Raw genomic sequence first — 23,046 nt, 5'->3', positions numbered from 1 at the left:
AATTTTATGATAATATTAATACTAGATCTTAGCCAAGGCTTTAAAATTGTACAGATCTCATTGAAAAGAATTTGATATTTACTAAATTGGGTTAAAGGAAATTGGATTGTTCTTCAAGAAGAAATGGGTAAAGAAGTCAAAATATTTTTATTCAAAAGAAAAAACCAAGTTACTATTATTTGACCATAGGCCTTTTACCTATCAAAAAAATTAAAAATTAAATATTAATTTTCCACAATCGATAACTCAATCTACATCTGTCTATTTTTTTTTGTTTAACCTTATTCTTTATACAACTCTCCTCCTTGTTCAAACATCTTCCCACTCTTCTTGAGCCAACTCTTTATATATAATAACAATTTTATTTGAACTTCCTTCTAAGCAAGAAATTTTTTCAATCAATGTTTTGAATCACATTTCATGGCTCTGCAAAAATCTATTTTTCTTCTCTATGAACTTTCTATCACCACGATGAAGAATCATAAAGTATCTTTCTTGTTTATAATCTTTTTAACATCATGATATAAGATTACACAATATGATCCAAAACACAATTAAACAATTACGCATAATCTAAACAAAAAAATAACAATTACCATTGATCTTATTATAAACTCTTAATCTCATTAAGAAACATTTCAAAATCCATCACACCATTAAAAAAATAAATAAAAATAAAACACATCCAATCCATTACACATAAAATACAAAAACAATATATTGTCAATAAGGTCAATCACCCATTACAACAAATGGCATATTTACTTTTCTGAGGCTATTTCATGAACCTCAAAATACAGGAGGTCCACCATCCTTGAGTGAGGTGTTCAACAAATACACCCTCCTGTGAAACTATACAATATACGCTAGCATTGGGGATGCAATACATTGATGAACAACTATGAATTGTTCATAGTTTGTACCTGCAACTCCTTCAAGTTACAAGTAGTTGATGTTTCTTCAACATTAAAGTTAACCTTTGCTTTTTTACCTCTGATCTTTCTTGCAGCAGCATCATAAGCTCTTGCAGCATCTTCAGCAGTAGAGAATGTCCCAAGCCAAACTCTGACACCCTTACCAGGATCCCTTATCTCTGCAGCCCATTTTCCCCATGGCCTCTGCCTTATTCCTCTATACTTATTCTTCCTCTTCCTCCCTCCCACCTTATTCTCACTGGCTTCTTTCACACTTGGACTTGTCGCTGCAAAAACAAAAAGCACCCACATAAGAAAAAAACATTCACAATTCCTTGAAATATTACTTCAAATGAAATATTACATACTTGGCTGTACTGAAACTTCTTCCTTTTGGGGAGTCCCATAGTTTTCACTCAAATTAATATCATGGATGTTAGAAAATATGGCCCAAAACTCCTGTGCCTTCATTCCCCTGCTCGGAATAAACTCTGAGACAACAGATCCTCCACACATTTTATAAATCGCTTTGTATATTCACAAAATGAGTCTGATACCAAGATTGGTCTAGATGAATCTTAGGCTTCTCCACCACCTTCCTTTTAAAACCTCTGCCACTTGCCGAAACTATGAACGTCAAGAACTGTGGGTAGTTTTAGTTATTCTGCCCACAGAAACAAATGGCATGTTGAATATCTCATCAATAGTTTTCGATGTTGAATACCTGGACTTTTCCTTTATTGTTCTACAGTGGCCATCACGTCATCCGGTCCAGCCAGTTTTGAGTGTACACTTACAACATTAAATTACTGTTGTTTAAATACGGTTACCATGTGCATATTTTCGATGGGTTTTTTAACAGTTTTCAGAAAGGTGTATTTTATAATATGTATTAACAGTGTGTTATATGGTACACGGTTTTAAAATGGTACACGATTTACAAGTTGCCGTTGAATTCTTGTCTTTCGAATTTTTAAGAGTTACCAGGGCCACAATTTTGGGAAAACGACTACTTCAAATGTTCAACGCGCGTCGTCATCTTCCCAATAAGTTTGAATGACGTAATGGTGGACAGTGCATAGGAGATTGGGTGAATGAAACTTGTACATAAAAAGCTCAGTTTAGACTTCAAAATATTCAAACACCCCGTGAAGATATTTTCTTTGTGATATTATTATTGTGGAAATTTTCACAAAGGGAAAATGACAGAGTTATAAATATAGTTGGTATTCAAAAGTTAAAAGAGTGTAATATGATGATAAAACTTAAAGTCTTCTCAACCACGTTTGTAAGGAGGAGTAGGTAATTGTAAAGAATGTGATACTTATTCTAGGAGGAGTTGGCAATTGTGAAGAACATGGTACAAGTGGAATATGAGGGGTTGGAAACAACAACCAACATTTTTAAGGAAAGAGCTTGTTTTATGACATGGGGGGATAGTGGTGTGTGGCCAGTTTTCTCCAGCATACACAAATGGTGTGATGAGAATTAGAGCTCACACTATATTTTCAAATCCCATCTAAATGATTTCTATTTGCTAATCACAAGAAATGCAGGAGAGAAACAGTGGGTCTTTCGTGGTGGGAGGAATACAATTTTGTTTCTCTTTATAAAAGACTAGATGTCAAGCTTCAATCCAAAGCAAGTAGTTGTGGAGGAAGTGTCAATATGGGTGAGACTCTACAATCTCTCTCATGCTTACTAGAATGGGGAGCCATTAAGGATGATAGGTGATAAGTTGGGAAAGTTAGTGAAGTCTAATGAGGCTATATAAAGAACAAAGCATGTATGAAAGGATATGTATATTCCATGGAGACTACACTCTCCTCTTTCTCATGCCATAGAGAGTTGGTTGAGTGATGGAGTATGGTAGTAGACAATCAAGGTTGGGAAGATCTTTGAATAATGCCAAAAAAAAAGTGGAAAGTAGAGCCATAAGTTAGATGAATGTTAATTAGCAGGCCTAAAAGGCAAAAAGTTGGCACATAATGAACTAAAAGACACATTTCTTGTGATGTCAAAGGATCAAGATGAGGTTTTGTCTTCTAAGGGCACATAGCTAGGGAAGGATCGAGAGATATTGGAATCCGTATGTGAGAGAGTAGATCTACTAAGGATAGATGAGAAAGGCCTTAGTGAACTTCCTCAGATAGAGTTGGAGCATACATCTTTAGAAAAGATTGATATGCCTAATTAAAGGTTACATGAGAAATTTATAAGATAGGTGAGAAGACTGATATTCCTAATCTAGTTGGTTTTCATATGGTTTCCTTGGTTCCTTTTCAAGCTTTGGCAAGGGGTAGTTTAGGAGTCGGGAATAGAGTGCAAAGATTTAGAGGAAGGAGTAAGACTAGAGAATGTTATTGAAATTGGTGAGTGCAATATATTGATGAACAACTATGAATTGTTCATAGTTTGTACCTGCAACTTACTAGTAGAACTTGGGGTTTCTTGAACAAAGTTAACCTTTCCTTTTTTTTAAACTTTTGATCTTCCTCATAGTAGTATCATATGCTCTTGCAACCTCTTATGGAGTAGTGAATGTCCCAAGCCAAACTCTACTACCCTTGGGAGGATCCCTAATCTCAGTGACCCATTTACCCCATGGTTTCTACCGTATTCCTCTATACTTGTTTTTTCTCTTCCTCCCTTCCACCTTATTTTCACTCTCTTCTTTCACAGTTGAGCTTGAGCCTACAAAAATAACACCACTCAGACTAGAGAAAATAGGCAAAAAAAAGTACACAATTCTTTGAGATATTACAATAACACTTTTTTGTATTGGAACTTCTTTTTGGGGAGTCTCATACTTTTTTAGTGAAATTAAAATCATGGGTATTAGAAAAGATGGCCCACGACTCTTTTCCTTTCATCCCTCTACTAGGATTAAACTCTAAAATAAGTTCAATAGATCCTCCACACATTTTTCTTCAACTATTCATTTCACACACGATGTAGTTTGAAGATTTCTCAAGATTGCCTTTAATAATATTCTTCATCTCCATCTTTTTAAAACCTCAACAATGTGGCAAAAATGAGAGTATGAAAAATTGTGGGCATTTTTAGTTACGGAGCTCATAGAAAATGGTGGCATTGAAAAGGTGATCAATGCAACTGCTTTTTTATTTAACATTCAAAGTTCACAAATAAATCATGTGGTCCAAGTGTCTAGATTCAATGTATCTAAGTTGGAAGATGATTGAATGGCTATGGTTAAGTGGCAAAACATTGGAGAATATGATTAAGCAACAATGGTCTATATATTTAAGGGATAAACGAGGTGTTTATTGATGTTGATCAAAGCCATTTGTGAAGAGGAAGATAGAAGATGATACAAACTAGAATTGTATTGCAAGATCAAGCTAGTGAAGTGCAAATTTGATGTGTGTGAGTGGATCAACAAAAGATGAATAAATAGGAAAAAAGGATTAGCAAAAAGGAGATCTAAAATTTCAAAGGTAGTTGCATTATTTATTAAATCATCTCACTGTTACTCTCTAACAATTGTAGCAGAAATCTCTTAACCAAGTGGACTTAAAAATGTTACTTGTAAATCCTTTTTAAGGTGACATTTCATTAAATGTTTGTAAGTCTTTTAGATCAGGCTACTCAATTGAGAAGTGCTAAGGTCTAAATGGTATTTGGTGTAAATTGCCTAACAAGGTCACATTTAACAATGTGCATGTAACCTTTAATAGGGTTGGCTCCTAATTGAGCTTGATTTAGAAGAGTAAAAGTTTTGGGTTATTGGTCCCAAGTGTTTTTTCTCTTGACATGGTTAAAAATCATTGTGTCAAAAAGTGTGGACAATTGTGTTACATGTTATTTCATGTTTACTAATTATTGTTGCAACTCAGTGCATGAATTCTATAGTTAATAGTTAATTACTGTGATACTCAGTAAAAGCTAACAACTTATTGGTGACTGTTGAATTGGATATTATTGTGAATATTGGATCTAGTTATTGAGTTTTTATATTGGAAGTTTAAGTTGATAAGTTACTGAAAATTGGTAATAAGAGCCTAAGAATACCCAATTCACCCCCCTCCCCCTAATTATCTAATAATTTTCTCATTTATTTATTTTACAAATAAGAACAATATTATAGAGAAAAGAAAAATAAACAAATGTATTGATCCAATAAATAAAATAGCTCTACTTCATCTTAAATAAATTTATCTATAATATCTAAATTAATACATATTGATTTTGAAGATTATAATCTAAATTAACAAATTTAAGTTTTCATAATTTCATATTATTTTAAAAAAACTTGATAAATAATCTAATATTAGATTTGCAAAGTAATATTTCACTTCACATCTTGGTTTTTACAATACGATGTCTCATGTTCATACTATGTAAGGAATAGGAAGGAGAATTCAAACAAGTTTATATATATATATATAAAATTGTTAATAGTTATATCATTAATTTTCTATATCATCGTTTTTCCTTTTCTTTTCTAAATAAATTTTAATTTTCAATAATAAAAAACCATATTCATATGCATTATATAAAAATATAATTAGCCTACAAATTTCTAATAAATGATTAAAGGATACTTCATTTATTTGATCTAAGATGTTAGATGGGATGAGAAAACCAACATTGCAACAATCAATAGCTCATGCAACCATACACAACATCTATGCAAGGTTATGAGAAAAATGTAGTAGAAGTTGTTTCAAGTTGCATGCAATTTAATTATTGTTATTATTGTAAAATTTAAGACATGACTATATGAAGATCATGATCATAAATATATCTATAAATAGAGTTGGAGATACGAGTGCGCACACACGCGCGCACACACATACAGATTGAATTTTAAGATATGAAGGGAGATACAAAGAAAATATCCTATAAAAGTTACCATTTATCTTTTCAGATTTAATATGTTGTGATAACAACAAATATTAAAAATAATAGCTTCTTAAGTTTTCTTTGCACATTTTTACTGCTGCAACCTATAAGATGATATTATATAAATGCTTTATTTTTATTATATGTAGGATGTTACTATGATTACAATCCAAATATAGATTTATGAGTAGTGAGAAATTGAGCATAGGTTTCTTTTGTAATGGTTAAAGTTATGGTAGAGTTCAATTAAAACCAAACCAACTAACCCTTACTATGGTTATAAAATAAGATGAAAAATTCATACAAAGTTAATACTCAATGCATTTGTCAACTAGCCTAACTTATATTAATTAATAGATTTATTAAAATATTTATTTTATTAAATTTTATGAAAAGATGATGTTTAAGTTGTCCACTTATTTCCATGGGCTTTTAGACAATATGTGTTTGATAGGGTGGTATTGTCCTATTTTTTGGAAGGATCCAAAGTATTCAAAGCTTTTTGGAAGGATCGAGAACAGATTAACACACTTATATTCTTCAATAAAATAGGTTCCCATAGTAATAATATCTATGGAGAATGGTCCATGTGGTGGAAACTCGTTAATAAGGGGAGACTAGTAGCTCAAATTCAATGTTCTTAAGCCAAATCTTGGGCAACAAAGGGCATCAAAACTATGAAAGATGTCATAAAAAATGGGCATTTAATTGAATAGGAAGAGTTGAAATATAAAAAGGTTATCCCACCTATTCAATGGTCTTGTTGCTACTGATGGAGATATCCTATTATTGATGATGCATATGTTCCTTTTGTAGCTACTCCTTTGACAATTATATCTCTTGATAAAGATGAGATGAGGGGTTGAAAGGATCAACCATCTTACTAATAATGGATTAGTTCAAAGATAGGATGGATGGGCAGATAGTTCCAATAGCTTGGGTCTCAAGGTGAGTTGAGTGTTTAGTTAATGTTCCTCTACGTAAAACTTTTGAGTTACTATGTCTTTCATCTATATGTTTTGATTAAGTAAAAATAGGTTTTGGTAGGGCCTGAAACCTTTTACAAAGAGTAAAGAATAAAAGAATTAAAAATTCCAAATGAATTTATGCATCAGTACCTAGAGTAGTAGTTTGTAGAACCAAAAAATACTCAACAAAAGGGAAAACAATAGAGACAACAAAAAAATTGAAGAAAGACAACAAAAGAACAACTAGAAAGTTTTCAGTAGGTCCACTGCCTAATTAGCTAGAATGTTCATTTTAACTGTAGAAGCCCTTATCTCATCAAGCTCTTTATCTTCCATAGCCTCAGATTTCTTTGAATTTTCCTTAGTACATTTACTAGGTCCTTCATCATCCTTCAACTCCTTATTGCCATTGTCCTTTCTCCCCTATTCCAACTTCTCCAAAAGAATCTTGATATTTTCAACAGTGGCCTTTAAAATTGAGCAACTTTGTTCAAGAATCTTTTTTAGTGTGTTCTCAATACCCATGACTCTACTACCTAACTTATCAACCCTATTCTATAGATCTTTCACCATTTTATCTTTGTTTCTAATTGTCTCCTCTAGGGGTGGAACTCTTTTCATCATGTTTATAAAATCTTCAATAGACCCAATAAGATTAGTAATTCTATCTAGGTGCTAGCCCAAAGTTCTCTCCCCCTATTGATTTTACTGAGATTCTCAAATTCCCTCTAGATATCCTTCATTTGATCCTTAATCAAATCAAAATCCCTCCTCATTAGACCTAGGTCTTTGAACACACTAGTCACATTCCCATGATCTTTAATATCAAAAGTTTGTCTTAGATTTTCCTCCCCTAGGTTCACATTAACATTTCTTAGTGTTATCTTCCAGGTTCAAATTGACATCCCCTTTGGGTATCTACTTCTTACCCTTAATGCACATAGCCCCCATATGGGATAGAGGTTTTGCATCCAATTTCTCCCCCTTACTCTTCTTACCTTATTTCTCCACAACCTCCTCATAAATACCCAAATCAGTATCATAATCCACCTCATTATTGTTCCTTTTCTTTCTTTTAGAAGATGAGCCATAGTGGGTAGAAATATTCCTCTTATTCTCCATCAGCTAAAACTCCTCCTCATCTATATCATCCTCATAGACATCTTCAAACTAACTCCCTTCCATATCATGACCCTCAAGATTCTTCCTACTCATACGAGGCCTTTCCAATTTCTTCATTTTCAAAAAATTCATGATTAAAGACATAAGCCCTTCATGATAGGCATGGTCCCCATCTAGGTCATTTTGTAAACTCAGAATGGTTTTATCTAGAGATTGCATGAGGTAAAAAGGAAAATTAATCCTAACCCCATGCCTAAAATGGCTCACTACCATGAAATGGTGATCATAAATTTTGTAATAGCGCCCATCCAAGGTAATGTACTCAATAAAAACAAACAAAAAAAATCTCTAAGGTCTAGAAATACTTTTAGGGCTAAAGTAAGAGTTATTGATTTTAACCAACCTTTTTCTTTCTTGGTCTGTCTCTATAAAAACATCAACAACTCTATTTGAAACTTTTCTATCCTTGAAGAAATTGATCCCCTCCATTTCCAATCCTGTAGCTTTAGTGATAACCTCCTCAGTGACATCCATGCATTGATTCCCTACAAGAACACTTTCATTCTTCTAGGTTTTGAGAAATTGTCTAGTGATCAAGGGATTACTACCCTTAAGCTTTTCTAGGTAGCCCATAATCTTGCCCCTTTCTAGAATGCTCCATACATAAGGTTTTTGTTTCCACTCCAAGTAATTACTGGGCTCGCATCTCTTCTTCATGCCACCCATATCTCTATTACTATTGAAATTATCTATCTTCTTTGAGAAAGCAAGGAGATTCATAGTCTTGGCCTTGAAGAAATAGCTCTCTCTTATGTTCTCCAGAAGCACCAACAACTTGTGTGAAAAAAAGTAAATGATCAAATCATAATTTTACCCCAACCATAAATACCTTTTCCAACTCACCTCATTGTAAAATTAATCATTTTAAAAATTTGTTTGTTTGTTGCCTATTTGATTGTACTCCATTAGAGATGATCCTTCAAAATGGATGTCACTACCATTATGCCATACTATCTTCATGTGACTTTTAAAAGCCATGTTAACAACCCAATCAACCACCATATTAGCTTCTCTATAGTTATGGGTAATAACACATTCCTCAAAAGAATTAATCAGATTTATGGATTTGAAAATTGAAATTATGAATAGTCCTTGAAGGGGTAGTGACCTTATTAAGATAATTGATGATGTTTAAAAAGTCCCCTTCAAGCCATATTTTCTCAAGATTACTACTCTTAGCAAGCAAGAGACCATGTAAATCAACACTAGTCTCCACTATATGATTAGTTTGATTACCTATATGGATCGCCATAGCCGACTAGTACATTAGGCCCCCATTTTTGACCAAAGACCTATTTGGGTTGTTAAATTCATTTAAAAAAAAAATGGGCCTGATATCGTCAAAATTTTGACTATGGTTAAATTGATAGTTGAAATTTTGACCTTCCAAACATATGATGTGATAATAAAAAAGGGCAAGGTGGTGTTCATTTTTTTTTTGCACGCATGACTGCAGTAGGTGGGAGTTTGGTGTAGGGTCAACAGGAGAGGAGAAAGGACATAAGAATCAACCACCCTGTAGTTTATGGCCACCAAGATCATCTATTCTGAATGCATTTGTTTTTCTTTTGGGGCTTTGAAACCACCATCTATGTATGGTGCTTGTCGATAAAATCTTTTAGTATCTTATACCATGTCATTAGAGTCGCCTCTTCTTTGGAGACGGCCTTTGAAGTTAACATTACCATTCTCATGAGCAACACTAGATATTGGGTATGTTCTCTTCTTCTTTCTCTATAAACACTTTTTTATTAGGGAAGCACTAGTTTTGTCTCTAGATTGGCAGAATGTTGTCCATTGTCTCAAGTTGTAGCTTTTTGTGAACAAAAGGGCCTGGAAGATCAAAAAAATCCATGGACAAATCTTCCACAGGTATTATTAGCCCATATTGGTATTTTATTAGCCTTTTTTACTTTTTATGTGATGTCACTAATTAGTACAAGAAAATAATACATTTTGGGGGGTCTTCATTTTCACTCTGCAATTGGGATTTCCCATTGAAAAATAGGCTTGAATTTCAACCAAAAAAGAGATAATGTCAAAAGCTTTAATTAGACTAAATTGGGAATCATCTATTAATGTGATCATCTTTTCAAGCGTTGAATTTTATGGACCATGGCGCCTGTTTTGGGGATTGTAGACTCATTTGAACATAAAAGTTTTCACAATATCTCAATGAATATTCATTGAGTAGGGCAGACAAAGGAGATATTTGTTGAGTATATTCGTTGAGATGTCTCAATGAATATCTCCTTTTCCTGCCCTATCTCAATGAATATCTCCTTTTCCAAAGGCTTTGATTGGTTGTCTCTGTAGGTTTTTTGAACCTTAAAAAAATCTGTCAAGAAAGCCTCAAAGGCTGCCTTCCTATGTAGCCATGCACTTACAAAGTTCAATGGTAAGTTTTGTTACATATTTCTATAAATCTTCTTCAATACCTGGATTTTTAAACTTTCTTCCACCTGGTGCTTTAATCTTCTAACCTCCTTGATATGTTTTCCCAACCACTCTCTGTTCTTCCCTTTTCATCATTTTTAATAAAAATTCAAGAGATTTAATAAATAGGCAGATTTCTAATGTTTAAGAGACACGTAGAACATTCGAACTGTCTCTTTTTATTTGAAGCTAATGTGATCATCAAATTCTTTTCTTAATCATCTCAATGAAGAAACATGCTTCAGATTTTGTTTTTTCTGTTTTGTTTTCCAATAAACTTTTCCCATAGTGAATCTAGTCATAACTTACCTTTGTGGGAATCTCTTTTGCTTGATTTTCCCAGTGAAGAGTGTTTTTCGTTTCTGTATAAGCTAAATTATTTGGACTGATATTTGCAATAATGGCAGTTTGGCAAATTCCACCTAATGAATCCTACAATCATGTAACACCTATCATGGTCAGTCGACCCTTAAAAGATCCTGTCAAGATAGTTTTTTTCTCTTTTATATTCAAACATTTTCAATTGTTATGTAGATATATGCTGTACAATTTCCTTATAATAGCTTACATCATATTCCTTATAATGTCATTCTAAAAGCTTACGAGTGAGAAAAGTAGAAATCAGGAAAAATCTTAAGGATAATAATTTTCACACCTTGAGAAGTTGAGTTAGTTTTGAATCTCTGTAAGGTATGTGTCTTTTCCTTTCTACTAGAGAATTTATGCAGCTGCTAAGGGCCAAGAGTGATTTTTTTATGTTGGCTCCTTCCATACATCTGACTGTCCTTTGATTTGTGGCCGCAGCCCTCTCAGACCTTGTGAAATCTACCAGAGATAGTGTACCCTTACAAGTTTCAGTGTTTGATCCCTCATCCACTTTCCATTCCACCATAACCTGCAACAATAATAATTTTTTTTAAAAACAATTTAGACACATTTGTTGTATGATTTGTATTCTCTATTGGGTATCCAAATTTAACAGAAAAGTGTTCAAAAATCACGCCTCTTTGGTTGAATGAGCCCTGCATTGTGTGATTCCTAGTAATGATACATTGCTCTGAAAGAACGAAAGTTCATTTAGGTCAATAAAAGAAACCCCAAATGCTCACACAAAGAGCTTGAGATTGGACTAAAGAAAACCTGTTTATCCTCTCTCAGAACAAGAGGCCTGCCAAGGGAGAGGAGATCCTTCACAGATTCATTGTAAATCTCAATATATGAAAGCACAACCACTAGTTCTTGGTAACACTTTTGCTGCCCAATCTTTGTAAAGATATCTTTTATCGACATGGCCACCACACCTGGGGTCTCAATGGTTCCCAACATTGTATGAGTTTTGCCTGCCCGTCTAGCTCCATAACAAAACACACATGCATTTTTTCCATGGAGAACAGCATCAACAAGCTCTCCAGTGCTGCACAAATTCATTCCAATCAATTACACAACATTCTATAGAATTCAGTACAACTACAAACAATATTAAAATGGAAGCTATTCTTAATTTTTCTTTTTTAGACAGCCTGCATGTTTGCATATTGTATTATACACAATAGAAATTGAGTAATATCTAATTGAATTGCTTTTCTCAAATGCTTCATACTTAGTGATTGAAAATTTTTTGTCACAAAACAAGAGTAGTTCACAAGAAATATCAGATATATTAGCGACAATTAAATACAAACACTTAACCATCGACACAGTAGGCTAGTCGGAATCTATTATTCACTTCTAGTGTAAGTATCACAGATATTTCTGACATGTAAATCAATTCAACATAGAAAACCGGCAATAAACTTCTAATATACGGTGCTCAATAAGCTCTTAGAAATTCTCTAGGGCGGGAGAGTAGAAATTAAGAGAGAGGGCCAAGAAAATTTAGTTTGTATTATTTCCTGGAGAAAATGAAGACTATTTTATGCATGGTTCGAATGCATGTATTATTTCAAGAGTGCCTCTCTCTGTCCTTGTACATATAGTCAATGAATAAAGAAGAAGAATTTGAAATTTGAAGCACATTTTCCATAATTTATAATCAGTCGGCCAGCATCTTTGACAAACAGCATAAAGTTAGCTGATAGAAAACGTCTCTCAAAGATTTCCGGGCCTTCCAAGGTCTGACAATAGGATTTTGCTTGCAGTTCGGACAATACAATGTTCCTGTCTATAATTGTTTTTCAATTTACAGTTAGCAGTGAACGTTAAAAGGTCTGCGGATTTTGCTGGCCGTAATTGTTTTCCATCTTGAAGAGTATCCGCCATTCATCGCACAATTGATTTCTCAGTGAAGAGCATTATAAGTGATTGAATATATAAATATAAAATTACATTTAAATCTAGTTTTGGAAGTAATATCCAACTATAAGATACATTTCATTGTCTCCATATTGAATTTTATAAATGCTTAAATACTAGCTTTTGCAGTGAAAGTAGGTGCATTGGTTACGCTGGTTTGTTTATTGGCTTTTGAGATGCATTATATGTGGTTGATGTGAACTGTCTTAGGGAAGCCTTATATGACTGCAAATTATGCAATGGTTACGTGGACTATTGATGTAGATTGTGTCAAGAGTTTTTTAAATTTAATTACACAATTATTGAGATCTAATATTTTTCTTACTGCCTTACATTATTTTATTATATTACTATGAAAATATTGCTAGATTATTGTAAACATTATCTTTTGACCAAACTCACCGTCATCATTCCCTTGAGCTTTCTCACCTGTAGTGTCCCTCCCGCTTCATCCTCTGCAAATCTCATTCCTTTTGGAGACCTTTGTCTTCTTGGTAGCCTGGTTGAATTTAATCTTTCAATTTCTCCAGTGATCTTTCTTGCTTCCTTAAATCTTCTCCTTTTCTTTCTAGCCTCAAATCTCGTTCACTGTAATGAGGCCTGAAATAATCCTGAATGTCAGAAGCTACTTGCATTAACTCTACAACACTGAGTTGAAAACTTAAAATTCTACTTGTGATCTTTCGATGGGGTATCATATTATTCCCTTTCACTTCAAGTAAACCTTTAAATGCATGATTTACATTTCTTACCCAAATTTTGGTCTGAGACGGAGTCCTTGCAATATCAAACCTACACCTTCAACTTGATCTTTACATGTATGTAAAATTTGCAAAGTATTTGGTAATGAAAATGTTTTAGATGTGTTGAAAAGCTCCACATCTATTTGGACAAGGTGAAAAAGTCCCTAGGAAATTTATGTATCGCAAGCCTTTTGATACATACCCAATTTACAAGTCAAGAATAACAATCAAGGAGTGATGTACAAATGTGACTTTCTTATCTTACTCTTCCTTGGATTTGAGTGATTATTAATCCTTGACAACAAGTTTCTCACATAAGAAGCTCCTGATGATAGTTTACACTATAATCAATTTGCAATTATTAAGGTTTGAGTACTAGTCCCACTGTCTGGAACATTTGGAACTTTTAATTATTTTCCTCCCACTAAATGTTCCAGGAAGACCTATCAAAGAAAGATAGGCTCAGGTTTGGTCTTTCTAAGTTATTAGAGCTATTCTTTTTCTTTACATGGGGTGTCGCTCCAATCTAGTCTAGTGAACCATCGACCAATGTGAGCTATGGTGAGACTAGTCCCCCCACAGCTGAGATGAGCCATCCGTAAGATTTCTCACCTCTTATATCCAGGAGAGATTTGTACCTGAGACCATGGGGAACTACCCAAAACCTCAAGCCAACTCATCTACCTGTGCAGGGTCAGCACAACAAACTATTATGCATATGTAATTGAATATTACTGTTTGACTTTGTAGGCTGCTGCTTTCACTAAGGGACTCAAGTGCCCTATGAGAATGGTGGACTTTGGTAGAAGGTTGTGCCATGGAAAACAACGGATAATTTAAACTTTAATAATCTATTTAATAACTGTTTTGAGCAAAATTCTTGATGATATGTTTGGTTACAATACCAAACCACCTTGAAAACTAAGGAATCGATACATATTTTTATTGAACTAAAATTATAAAGAAGGAAGTTTAGAAAAAATAGGAACTAAATGGGATAGAGGAGAAATGGAATTGTCTTATATTAGGAAAATGAATGTAAGATGTTTAGCAAATATTCTAGGATATAAAATGTATTGTAGTTCAAGATACATATCAATGATAGTAGGAGTCATATAAACTACATATAAGATAGTTATAGACAAAGGAAAGTTTTGATGTGTGCAAGATCATAAGGCAACAACTACTTGAAAATGTGAGGATAATCAAACATGAAAAGATCCAGCCATTTAGATTTGGATAACTAATTATGTATATATACTTTCATATCTTACATAAATTCCCTCATATGTCAAATTCATCTTGGGTGTCTGATAAATGCATTATGGAACTTATCACTGATTAGTACAACATGTAGAATAAGGCTATGTTTATAGAAGGTAACTTTGGAATGATTAAAGGTTTTCATATTAATATGAAACAAAGACATAGAATTCCAAGGGCAATTATAGAGAAGTATGTAGAGAAAATTATCTTTATTGTGGAAATAGATCAATTATACCTACATGAAAGTAGTTGACCCATGGAATATCTTCCTACATCCTATGGGTTATGAAGTGACACAAGAGATGCTAGAAGGTTATTCTAAGGTGATGCTAGAGTCACCTAGGGACACTACTTGTGAGAGATGAGGTACCTACCAAGAGAAGTATAGTATGGTGAGAGAACAATTATATAGTTGTACTAGGAAAAGGAAAGTGGAAAACATGGTAGAAAAGATAGTCATACAAGGAGATACAAGAAAAGAAGAGTGGAAAGAAGTTAAGAAAATGACACAGTATAACTATTCCATGGCAGATTGAGTTGTTGCATTTCTGGGTGTGAGAATAGGAATGTATCAATGGAATCTCTGAGCTTATTACCTCAGAGATCCAAAACCCCCAATCCTCTAAGGCCACTCAAACTTGTAGGCAAGGTCCCTGTTAAGAAATTTGACCTTTGCTAAGGTTTTCTGAGAATTTAGTTTTTATTTTGAGCTATGATTATTCAATATTATTGTCAACAAAAACATTTTCATTATATTGTTAAAAGGAATCTACTCAAATCTGTAGGGATTCTTTCATGGTTTCAGATTCTCTCATTTATTTACTTTGAGCTATGATTGTTCAATTCTATTATTAATAAAAACTTTTTAATCATAATGCCTGAGGAAATCTACTCAAATCTAAAGTTCTTTCCTAGTTTCAGATTCTCTCTTTTACTTACTTTGAACTATGATTGTTCAATGCTATCATCAACCCAATAGAAACATTTTCATCATAATGTTCAAGCAAATCAGCTCAAATCTATAGAGGTTCCTTCTTAGTTTTACATTCTCTATCTTATTTACTTTGATCTATGATTGTTCAATGAGCTCTTGTCAACAAAAACAATTTCATCATAATGTTCAAGTAAATCTATTTAGATAGCCTACCATAAATAAATCATATAGGTAATCCTTGCTCATGTCCATTTCAATAAAGCATTGCATTAGAGTTGAAATGTTGGTCACCTCTATAAAACTTGAATAGATTGCACCACATGCATGGTATTTTTTGATTGCCCTTAACCCTAAGAAAATATCAGCAAATAGAAGCATATGTCAATTTTAAAATTAATTCAAAATGAAATCTTTTCTAAGGACATTCAAAACCCAAACTGCCCTTTTTTGCTAAAAAGATATTTAAATGTAGTCATTGAGAGTATTAATTGATCCAAGGGAATCAACTTTCTAAGAAGCTAAACTAACTCAAATAGTTAAATAAATACCACTTGAAGCTTAGTAACTTAAAATCATTTATATAGAAGTAGGGAACTAAAAGAGAGCCCGTGCAGGGTTAATCAACAAGATTCTTGAGATAGGTATAAAGCATCAACCGAAGTCACATTTGTCAACATCAAGCAAACTTGTTCCTTAGTTTCACATTATTTAGAGTTGGTATAATTAATTTATTTTACTTATCAGATAATTAATTTTAGCATGAATTCATCTTATTCATTCCCAATCCTTACATTTAAGAATAGGTAAAAACTCGAGCATCTCAAGAATACACTCTTATCTCCTTGTTTTATAATTGATAAAGTATTCCAAATGTCTTTAACTGGTAGGCATTTTAATTAGGTTTTAATCTTCCCCAATGTATTTTAAAAACACCATTCCCAATCCTTGAGATGCACTCCTAAGCAATTGTATGGTAATTCTATGTACTAACATGTATAGCAAATAAATATTGGAAATGACATTTGGTTGAACTGTAAGGAAATTGGATAGAAATTTCTTGTGTAGAATAAATAACCAAGTCTAAAAGACTATTGGGATCCCTACCTCTCTCCCTCTCAATTTCAAATTGAAATAGATGTTTAAGTTAGCTATGTGTATCAGACAATATTTGTATTCTTGCAAGAGATAATTTCAGACAAGGGTTTTGTGGATGACTTTGTTCGTGAATTCTATCAAAAAATTCACATGCCTTGTCTATGCTTCCATTTTTCAAACATGTCTACCATGGCAATTGTGACTACAATATCCAAAAAAAATTCTTTATGCTTTAATGCATGCCCATAGCTTATTCCAAAGATCTTGTTTTGGCATAGGCATCAATAATGTTGGCAAAGGTTGTGTGATTTAGCTTTATACTTGCCAACTACATTTGCTTGAATATAAAAACACATGTTATATATGTGTTTAAACATATATAGACACACGATTTTCTTGGAAAATTGAGCAGCTTTCTTTCTTAGTTTCAATGGTGTGTGCTCTTTCCTTGCCTCTTGGTCTATGGATTGCAGAACTTTGAGCTCAATGGGCAACCCATGGCAATCCCAACTAGACACATAGTGCACCTTATACCCTTCAACCAACATATACATGTTGATAAAATCTTTCGGTATCTTGTTCAAGGCATGCCCAATATGAAAATATCCATTGGCATAAGGGGGACCATTGTGAAGAGTAAAAATATCCCTCATGTTCTTGTTTGCAACCCTATTTAATCTCTATTTCTCATCCCACAAATTTTGTATTTCTAGTTCACGTGCTATTGAATTGGCTCTGAGGGTGAAGCTTGTCTGAGGTAAGTCAACCATATGCTTGTTCCTTCATACTTTCATATAGCTTCTATGTTGATTTATGCTGACTGGAAATGACTCAACATATGACCATCCATTAATTTGACAACACTTGATATTGAACTCATTGTTTTATGTCTTTGCAATGCTAAGGAGAATAATAAATTGTTGTTCCTTCTTTTCTTTTGTCTACCACTATTAATCACTAGTGCAAGTTAATCTCATATATGTGTGTGTGTGTGTGTGTGTGTGTGTGTGTGTGTGTGTGTGTGTGTGTGTGTATACGCGCGCACACACACACACACGCACACACACACACACACACATATATATATATGGAAATATACATTTAAACATATATATCTACATAAATATAATTGTAAATACATACATACATACATACATACATACATACATATATACATATATATATATACATATATATATATATATATATATATATATATATATATATATATATATATATATATATATATATATATATATATATATATATATATATATATATATATATATATATATAAACTATCTCCAATAATTATATATACTTGTATATGTATATATATGCAGATTTGAATCATTCATATGCTCTCCTCTATATATGTATATTTCTATTCGTGACCAAAGCTAGAAGTGTAAGGTGCTAAATAGTTTTATGGATTCCTATTTTGATAATAGGTGACTTGTCAGATATTTTTTTTAGTGGGGTAAGGCCTATTAACCCCTTACCCCCCTTCTTTTCATTACCATGGAATATTGTTTTTTTATTGTAGGTTATTCAAGGATTGCAACATTTACCTCCAATGTCCACCATTTCTTTAACCAGACTGAGATCTCCTCAAAATTTTGTCTCTCCAATTTCCTCCAAAATTAATATTTTAAACCCTCTTAGTTGTTGTTATTTGTAATCCCCAATATGTTGGGAAGGGAATTTTGCTAAGACAGATTTTGATCCAACATTGTATTTGTTTTTGGAGATTCTTCTATCAGAAATCCTCCCCTTGTATAAAAGGAGGTATGCCTTCTTAAAGACCCTTATAAAGGGTATCTGTAATGTATACAGGACTTCGGTCCCTATCTATACTAGGGGTTTTCTTTGCCCTATTATTTTCCCCCCAGTGCCTATAGTTGAATAGGGAAATTTTTTTGTAAAATCTTCTGATAATATGATATAAAGTCTTGATTAGTATTGCGTATTAATGAATTTTATTTCATATTAATGAATGTTACGTGATTGGATTGATTTAATGTTATAGTTCATAAATGGATGAATGAAATGAATGATGCATGTAATTAGATGTTAATGGGGAATTTAGGTTGATGTTAGGGCGACGAGGGTGAGGCCAGATGAGCTTCCACCTTCACGTGGTTGGCCTTGTTAAATAGAGAATATTAAAGTATTCTCGAAACGAAGTGAAGTTCAAACTAACATACCTTATTTCCTTTATTATTAATGTTTTTTTAGTTGTTCTCTTAATTTTGTGTGAAATAGAAATTACCATCTTCATCTCCAATTGGCTCTGAGGGTGAAGCTTGTTTGAAGTAAGTCAACCATATGCTAAACTTGACACATCTTTTAGTTCCAATAAGTTATTGTTTCCTACTTGGGTTCTATCTAAAATTTGCTAAATCTTTAGGCTCTCATGCATATTTATAGAGGACATTGTGAACAAGGATGGTTTGGATAAGTACTATTTCTTATTCATAATGGACGATTGAAAGGTTTATGAAAGTGGAATGATGCTTTTCTCTTTGGTTTGGAGCATGTTAAATAACTAACGTCATTCAATTGACATTGCAGGGCATATGGTAGAGGAAAGTAAGACAATCCTTTGTGTGGTGTCCCTAGATTTGAAAATGTATGCATGAAGCTTTTACAATATGTCATTATTTTTAGTCAATTATAGTTTTTCAACTTAGATAATAAATGATGATTTTTCAATATTGAATTGATTTACATCTTTTGAATTACTTTATTGTAGGGTCATGATATTCTTATTGCTACCATGCTAAATGGTGGTGCTATTATGGACAATGCATTTCTTTTGATTGCAAGTAATGAGAGTTGTCCTCAGCCACAAACTTCAGAGCACCTTGCTACTATGGAAATAATGCATCTTCAGCATATTATTATTCTACAAAATAAAATTGACCCGATCTAGGAGAGTGTAGCAAACAACCAACACGAGGCAATTTAGAAATTTATTCAGGTAAGTTGAAATTCATTCTGTACATTTTAAATATATTTAATCTCAATGCTAAATGCATTGATGATTGTTACTAATTCTCATATTAGCATTTGTTTTTCCTTGTGACTCTAAGGTGTTGTAAATGTTTTGGTTCTATTAGGGTACCACTATTTTTTGCAGCAAATAGATGCATTGCTATGGTTCAAGAGATCAACTAACTATCATGGATGTTATTTGGTTCTCAGCCGATAGCATCCAAAACAACTTGCCTGAATCCCTCAATAGAGGTAAACCATTTTTTCTCTCTCTAAATATTGTAGGCTTTCTTATCCTCCAATCATAAGGATATTTATGTTTGTACCCTTCTTTCATGATAAGACATGAGTGTTCATCTAAGCTCTTGACAATAGCCACATTTTCATCACCCAAGACATCCAAACCAGCAAACTCCCCACTTTCTTTAGTAAACTTGCCATTGTCATCTATAGGAAATGATATTGGAAAATTATATTTCATGCCAGTCAAAAAATCTTCTTCACCATGGCCTGGGGTAGTATGAACCAGCCCTATTCTAGATTTCGTCATTATGTAATCTCCATCCACAACAACAGGGCATTTCCTATTTTCTAAGGGATGGATGTAACTGCGATTTTCAAAAATTGAACCACAAAATGTTCCCAACACATCAAGCTCAAGTAAGCCCCACTTCAATTGTAGAGTACTAACTAAATTTTTTGCAACAACAATATGTTGGCTGCTTTCAAAAATAGGCTTTTTAACATCTTCTGTAGTAGTATCTACATATGATTTTGTGCTTACCTAGACCATTGCATAAAGAAGCTAACCATTGACTGCAACAACAACATTTGTGTAATATCCCCAACCAAATAGAATTTAATAATCTGCTGATTATTACACCATCTACAATTGATAATTATCCAAGTCTATTGCCAATACAGGAATGGTCTCATCAATATTTTTGGTACCAATATCTCATATTTAAAAAGAGTTAATTATTATCCAAAGAGCTTGTCTCTATTGGCTAATGACTCAATGGCAAGACAATAGCTCTAAACCTTTGACAACAACATTTGATAAGACTATGGAAAGATACAAAGTCTCAGAAACGACAACATCAACATTACAAGAACATTCAAATAGTGACAATAAATGCCTTAGGACCAATGTCATTATACATTACATGATAATATCATTACCAAACACTTGCTATGGATGCATGCAAGTATCTTTGAGATTAAGGTTGTCCAAATCGATAATAATCATAAGAGTTATGTTATTGTGTTACTCCCTCAGCCAATTCTCATTATTGGTTTGTCTTAAAACATAATAAATGACAACCCACTGCTAACTAAGGGTGACAACTTTTCATTGTGTCCCTTCATCATTTACAAATATCCAAGTCGATTGGCTATGAGAGGGGGGTATGAGAATTGATTTTATAATAAAAGATTCTCTTATGGATTCCACTAACTAAGCATTTATGTTGCTATTGCAACTTTATATATTAAAGTGCAGGCATTAATACAACAAATCAGAGGTGGCACCATATTTAGAGCATATTCATTTTTGCATATCTGAGATGACTCCAAATCAACAGATTGCATAATTCATATTAAAGAATATTAGAGATCACTCTGTCATTCAATTATCCTAACACAAAAACATATATTACATTACCTAGCAAAGACAGTTTGCAAGGTACGTGCATATTCCATAATTGTTAAGTCAGAGACAATCACATATAATTATTCAAACTGCTAGGGTCTATTGCAGTCATAGCCTTGTTAGATTCATTATATTCCATTATGGCATTGAAATTATAGTTGTAAATATATATATTCTATTCCCATCTCCATTACATAATTCATTGTCATTACATTTCTCATTATACACTTGTTGCATTAATTGCATATTACACCAACACTTGCATATTAATTCATTAGTTCATTTTATCCATATTAGTATTTGGAATTAATAGTCATATATACCTTCATTATTCAGCATTCATAAATCAATAGAATTAGCTATAATATTGCAATAGCTCACGTAGTGTCCAAGAAACATAAAAAGAGGACATTACAATTTTTAGGAATTGTCCATAGGGTTGTAGTCTAGATAGCCAAACCAAACTGGGTAGAAGTCCTTTGAGAAAATCAGGACCTGTGTTTGATACATTAACCACTTTGAAAATAACATAAACACTTCTTGATATGTTTCCCTCTGGATACTCCAACTCAGCCTTAGCCAAAGTTATGCTAGATGAGGACTCTAATGAATTAATTTTTGGCCTCTATAAATGTGGCCCCCCAAAACAAATTGCCCAAACAATTCAATCTGTACAGCTTCATATATACTTTGGAGCAAGTGTCAAATAGGGGGACTAGGCAGATGGTGCACCTTATACCCTTCAAGTAGCTTATATTTGTTGATAAAATATTTCAGTATCTTGTTCAACGCATGCCCAATATGCAAATTTCCATTGGCATAAGAGGAACCATCATGAAGAGTAAAAAGATCCCCCGTGTTATTGTTTACAACCCTATTTAATATCTATTTCTCATCCCACATCTTCTATGTTTCTAGTTCATGTGCTATTGAATTGGCTCTGAGGGTGAAGCTTGTCTGAGGTAAGTCAACTGCTTGTACTCATTTTCATCTTTAGTTTTTCCTTGAGATGTTTTATGTGCTATTGCCATGACAAAAACCTTCTCTCCAAATGAAAGAGTTGAGCAAGACCTATCAGAAACTAAAATAAGAAATAGGTATTTTTTTTGCAGCAAATAGATATGCATTGCCAAATTGCTTGAAACTAGGGATGGATGTAGAGTTGTGTTTAAGAAAAACCCGCAAAGAAGAAAGTGCAAGGGTATTAGAAGCAACCAACAACCTATTTCCTCATAGGACTGCACATGTAATAGTTAAAGAGGATGAAATGCTACCCCTAATTGGACATTAAAAAATTTCCCAGTCCATAGCCCTTAAATAAACAATGTTGACCAATTTGAGATTAGAAACCTTATTCAACACACTTTCGCTTATTTTTTGCACTTCAGCTTCTACATCAGCACTCACATAGGGGATAGAAGCCCACAACAAAGATGAAGACTACCGGTCTGTGGTGCAAGTTAATCATTGATGAAGTAGACAATGAAGAAGTGCCCTCTCCACAACCCTTACAACCACAATGTCAACCTCATGGAGATTAGAAACCTTATATTAATTGGTGGTTTTGACCCCAAAAATTTTAGTTGCATTTGCATCACTCACATAGTTGATGGTGCCCTATGCATAAATGTCCATTTTGTCCATGCTATATCAAGCAATTGTTTCTTATCCAAACCATTTAATTTGCAACCTTTTAAATCTC

The 23,046-nt window shown here is 33.2% G+C and overlaps 1 protein-coding gene and 2 pseudogenes across 1 annotated transcript; all 3 read right to left on the bottom strand.

Moving 5' to 3' along the window:
- Positions 1–693: 693 nt before the first annotated feature.
- Positions 694–1,487, bottom strand: LOC149571688 (ethylene-responsive transcription factor ERF071-like). The gene is made up of 2 exons (XM_089809655.1): positions 1,283–1,487; positions 694–1,201 (listed from the first exon to the last, which is right to left on the bottom strand). The coding sequence occupies exons 1-2, from the start codon at positions 1,428–1,430 to the stop codon at positions 900–902; spliced, it is 450 nt and encodes a 149-aa protein (XP_089665781.1). The 5' UTR covers positions 1,431–1,487; the 3' UTR covers positions 694–899.
- Positions 1,488–19,899: 18,412 nt separating this feature from the next.
- Positions 19,900–22,028, bottom strand: LOC149571687 (isoleucine--tRNA ligase, chloroplastic/mitochondrial pseudogene; annotated as a pseudogene).
- Positions 22,029–22,046: 18 nt separating this feature from the next.
- LOC149571686 (isoleucine--tRNA ligase, chloroplastic/mitochondrial-like) lies at positions 22,047–22,622 on the bottom strand (annotated as a pseudogene).
- Between the last annotated feature and the right edge of the window lie 424 nt (positions 22,623–23,046).

This window comes from Cupressus sempervirens, chromosome 2, assembly GCF_028749045.1.
Source record: "Cupressus sempervirens isolate cs-2001-9-10 chromosome 2, ASM2874904v1, whole genome shotgun sequence".
NCBI lineage: Eukaryota > Viridiplantae > Streptophyta > Pinopsida > Cupressales > Cupressaceae > Cupressus > Cupressus sempervirens.
The sequence above is the reverse complement of the archived record's forward strand: the minus strand, read 5'-3'. Positions and strand labels throughout refer to the sequence as shown.